The 4,799-nt window shown below is 45.9% G+C and overlaps 1 protein-coding gene across 3 annotated transcripts in view; it reads left to right on the top strand.

Moving 5' to 3' along the window:
• UXT (ubiquitously-expressed, prefoldin-like chaperone) overlaps positions 1–3,725 on the top strand; it is a 5,979-nt gene extending 2,254 nt beyond the window's left edge. For all 3 annotated transcript variants that reach the window (XM_008577383.1, XM_008577382.1, XM_008577384.1), the window contains 3 exons: positions 26–133; positions 3,368–3,431; positions 3,626–3,725. In XM_008577383.1, the coding sequence (XP_008575605.1) occupies positions 26–133; positions 3,368–3,431; positions 3,626–3,679 (226 nt within the window). In that variant the 3' untranslated portion in view covers positions 3,680–3,725. The remainder of the gene's footprint in view (positions 1–25; positions 134–3,367; positions 3,432–3,625) is intronic.
• Positions 3,726–4,799: the final 1,074 nt, after the last annotated feature.

Here is a 4,799-nt window from a genome sequence, read left to right as displayed (position 1 = left end):
CCTCCTCTAACCTCTCTTTCCTCAGCCCAGATACTTCACGCATCTACGTGGCCCTAGGATATGGTTTTTTCCTGGAGTTGACACTGGCAGAAGCTCTCAAGTTCATTGATCGGAAGAGCTCTCTCCTCACAAAGTAAGTCCATTCCCTGAGGATAGAGTTTAAAAACACCACCATTTTTAACACTCTTCTCCCTTTCTCCATGACTGCCTGGGAAGACACGTAGGGACCATTTCCCCTCCTCCTCAAGGCTGAGGATGAGGAAGGTGGGGATGAAAAGCTCAGCCCACAGGTAGCACACAATAAGCACTCAATAAATGGTCTTTGTATCGTTCATTCACACAAACATTTATTGGGCATCTTCTGTATGCCAAGACACTGTGCTTGGCAGTGGGGATGCAGCAGTGAATACTACAGGAAAGTTCCTTGAGGGCTTACATTCTAGAGGAACTATACTGCTATACAGAAATACAATTATGACCACATCCATGAGGTCTCAGACTATGAATCAGTAACAGTAAACCACGTTACCTGTAACTTCACCTCCTGCTAATTTTCCTGCACAGTCACTGCACTCTCAGCACACTGATCTTCACATGCTTCTTTAAACACCCCAGGAATGATCTCACCTCAGGGCAATTGCAGTGGCTGCTCTCTCTGCCTGCAGTGCTCTTTCTCCCTGTCTCCTCACTAAATTTTCTTACTTAAATGTTACTTCCTCAATGGGGCTTCCATAACCTAACTTTAAAATTGCAACCCCTGGCACTCTTGATTCCCCTCCCTTGTTCTTTTTCTTTTTTCCCTAGCACTTATCACTTCTTAATATTTATTGTCCGTCTGTTCTTCCTGTTCTTAGTATATTTCTTTGTTTGAGGAGTAGAGGGGATCAGGTCTCTGTGTATATTCTTTCCTGATTATACAGAAAGGAGTATACATCTGTATTTCATAAAAGACATGTAATTGTAGAAGAAGCAGCATAACCATATGACTATTAACATTGCCTTACATCTTAAATCAGTAGTAAAAAAATTAAACGTATCCCTTTTGGGTTACAACTCGCACTTGGTGAACTTTATATTTTTCTCCTTTTCTTTTAATTGTTGAACTCATAGCCTTTTATAGACTAAGCTTGTACCATTAACTAATTTTGTTCTTTTTTTGATGTTCAGATTGTCCCCTAGGAGCTGATCAAGTTCATTCCTCTGTTCTTTGAGCACTACCCTAGATATTCTTGAAAGTATTCTTGCTCTCTGGCAACAACAACATGCTTCATTTATTTCCTGTCCCTAAACATGGACTTAACCATCTTTGGAGGACTTCAAGTTCCTTCGAGCAGAACAATCAGTAACTTATTCATTCTGCACACATTGTGTGCCCACTCTGTGCTACACACTGTTCTGCTTCCTGGGGATACAGCAGGGAACAAAACGGACCAAAATCTCTACCCTCACACAGCTGACATTCTAGTCAGGGGAGACAGAAAATAAATAAGTAAATGATGTAGTATGTCAGATGTGGACCGTACTAGAGAGAGAGAAAGAGAGCACATATAATAGAGATCAGAAGCATTGCCTGGAATGGAGCAGTTGTTATTTTAAATGGAATGGTTGATTGGATATGAGCTGTGAAAGAAAGAGAGGAGTCTAGTTTTTGGCTGAGCAACTGGAAGGATGAAATTGCCATTATCTGAAATGGAGAAGATAGAGGAGGAGCAGATATGGAGGAGATCAAGAGCTCAGGGTGGTACCTGTTAAGTACTCGTGTGAGGTACTTATTAAACACTGAAGTGGATTTTTTGAAGATGTAGTTAGAATTTCCAAGTCGAGTTCAGGAGAGAGGTCTGGGCTAGAAATATACATTTGGGAAGTATTGATACACAGTTGTGTTTATACTATTTTTTTCCAATTTAACATCCTATCTTTTTGCCATCTTCTTTTCATACTGTATTTACTTTCATTTACCCCTCAAACTGACTCCTACATTGACAGCTCAGCACAATAAAATCCATATTCCTTCTCATAATATCAAGACCCTGTGTGATCTAACCCTTTCCTACCACTTGGGCCTTATCTTAAACCACTTTCCTTTACCATTCACCTAATTTCTAACAGTCTGACTTCCTGACTGCTCCTCAAAAAGCTCCTTCCTGCCTCTTGGCCTTTTTGTGAAAAAGACCTTTCTACTCCTTAACTTTTACACGTTCTTCAGTTCTTTCTCATTCTTCATTCTTCAGAAAGGCCTTCCGTAACCCTTTGTATGAGTGATGATTCTTTTGTGTGAGACCTGATCCAGATTGGCTTAGACAAAAGGAATCGACTGGTTTATGTAACTCAGCAGTCCAGGGCAGAGCGGTTTCAGGCAATGCCATATTCCTAAGTGCTTAGGCCCTGGCCTCTTCCCTGAGTCCTCTTTCTCACACGTGACATCCAACCCTTTAGTAAATCCTGTTGGTTCTACCTTCAAAATATATCCCAAATCAGTCATTTCTCATCACCTCAACTGCTGCTACTGTGGTCTGAGCCTCCAGCTCTCACCTGGACTATTGCAGTAGGCTCCTCACTGGACTTCCTGCTTCCACACTAGCTCTCCTTATCCCTAATCACTTCTCCACCCAGCAGCCAGATAGATCCTCTTAAAATCTAGTCTGTTCACTCTCCTCTGCTTATAACCCTCCTCTGGCTCCTGTCTCACTTAGAGTAAAAGCTAGGGTCCTTACCAGGGCCTTGTAGGCTTTACACAATCTGCCTCCCCACTTACTCTCTGACCTCAACTCCTACAATCCCCCTTCGCTAATTCTTCTCCAACCACACTGGCCTCTTTGCTGTGCCTTAAACATGCCAGACACACTCCCGCCTCAGCACCTTCGTATTTGCTGCCCTTGTGTGTGGAATACTCATCCTCTGTATAGCCACACTATTTACTTCTTCACTTTCTTGAAGCCTTTACTCAAATGCCTCTCAGTGAAGCCATACTGAGCACTCTATTTAAAATTACAGTTCCCAGTCCTGTACTCCTTATCTTCCCTCATCGTTGAATTTTTTTCATTGTACTTACAACCCCTGACATCATATATTTTATCATATCATTTATTTGTCTGTCTCTCTTAAGAAAAATTTGAGCTCCATGAGGCCAGGATTTTTGTTTGTTGTGTTTGCTGCTGTCTCTCCAGTGCCTGAAACTTCCTGGCATTCAGTAGGCATTCAATAATCTCTTTGAACTAGTGAAGTCCAGATGGTGGCCAGGCATCTTTGTACAGGAATGGGCCGGGTGGGAAGTCATCCAAGATGTAGTTATTGAAGTGATGAGGATGGGTCACCCTCATAACCGTAAGTGGGGCCCACTTTACCTTTTCTTGTTTCTTTTCTCCAGGCTCAGCGACAGCCTCACCAAGGACTCCATGAATATCAAGGCCCATATCCACATGTTGCTAGAGGTGAGAGCAGCTCACCCCACTCCCCGACTCTATCTCCAAATGTGTTTAGAGTGGTGACCTGCAGAAGGGAGAGAGCCAAAGAAGGGAAGGACAGTCTTTTCCTCTAAACCGAAGCCAAGAGAGGGAGGTTAAAGCAAGCCTGGGGTGTGGCCTGGACTCAGTCTTTGTTCAGTCTCTTCTGTCCTCTTTTTCAGGGGCTTAGAGAACTACAAGGCCTGCAGAATTTCCCACAGATGCCTCGCCATTGACGTCTTCCTCCCATAGTCTGACATTAAAAAGACTGAATGCCTTTGAGTCACATGGCCCTTCTTTTTCCCCATAACCCCTGCTGGTTGCCAAGGTGCCCTGTTTCTAGAACACAAAGTTACTGGGAGACCCAGAGATCCAGTCTCTGTATGGAACCACTAAAATACCCGGGAAGTCCTGCCTACAAACTTGGCTAGCAGCATTTGCCACTTAATTTTATGCTCTCCCTTTTCATCTATCACCTTGGCAATGTGGACCCCCACCTCACCCTTCCTTCCATTCCTTTTACTGGACACCACCCTTTGAATTGCCACAGAGAATAGGACACTTCAGGGTGGAGGTTTGTTCCCATGGCAAACAACCTTTCACTGCTGGCCCTAAGGTTTACCATTTTCCCACACCCCAGTAGTTCCTCAGGTACCCTGAATTACACCCACACCCGACTCAGCCCAACCTTGGCCTCGCTCCTGCTTCTAAATGGTCCCAGCTTCCACCAATAGGTGCAGAGCCAGTCCCGATACCCTTGGCGGGTCCCTATTCTAGGTTAAGTCCATCTTCCGCCAATCAACGCAGAGCTAGATTCCACCGCTTCGTAACTCTGGCCGCAGCTGGACCCTGCCCCTCTTTGCAGGCATTTAATTTCTGTCACTCAAAGCTCCTTCGCGTGTCTGGCGACCATCCTGCCACCCTACCTCCGCGGTTCTAAATATGTCTTGTAGCCAATCACCATAGAGTTACCCTACCAGCCTACGCAGAGTCGGGGCCGAACCCCTCTCTGCCGGCTGCTACGCCCGTTTCTATACAAGTCCTGCTTCCGCCGAGCAGCGTGGCGTGCAGACCCGCCCCCGTGGTATTTTGGCAGCTGTCTAGGCCCTCATCCGCCAATCAGCGGAAAGCAGGCCTACTCCCTCACCACCCCCGTCTGTGGTCCATCATTTCCCCTTGGGCCAATCACGGCAGAGCTCTGTGGGTTAGGCCCACCCCACAGCTCCGGAAGCTGTGCTGTTGAACTCTGGCGCTTTAGCCAATCAGCGAGCAGCGGGGGGCTCGGCTCCTCCTCCACGGGCCCACGTGAGCGGTCGGGAAACGCAGGGGCGGTTTCTAAGTGCTGCCGCCGCCGCC

Source organism: Galeopterus variegatus, unplaced genomic scaffold, assembly GCF_000696425.1.
Source record: "Galeopterus variegatus unplaced genomic scaffold, G_variegatus-3.0.2 Scaffold1504, whole genome shotgun sequence".
NCBI classification, from domain to species: Eukaryota; Metazoa; Chordata; class Mammalia; order Dermoptera; family Cynocephalidae; genus Galeopterus; species Galeopterus variegatus.
Note: the sequence above shows the minus strand (reverse complement) of the source record. Positions and strands in the feature narration are given on the sequence as shown.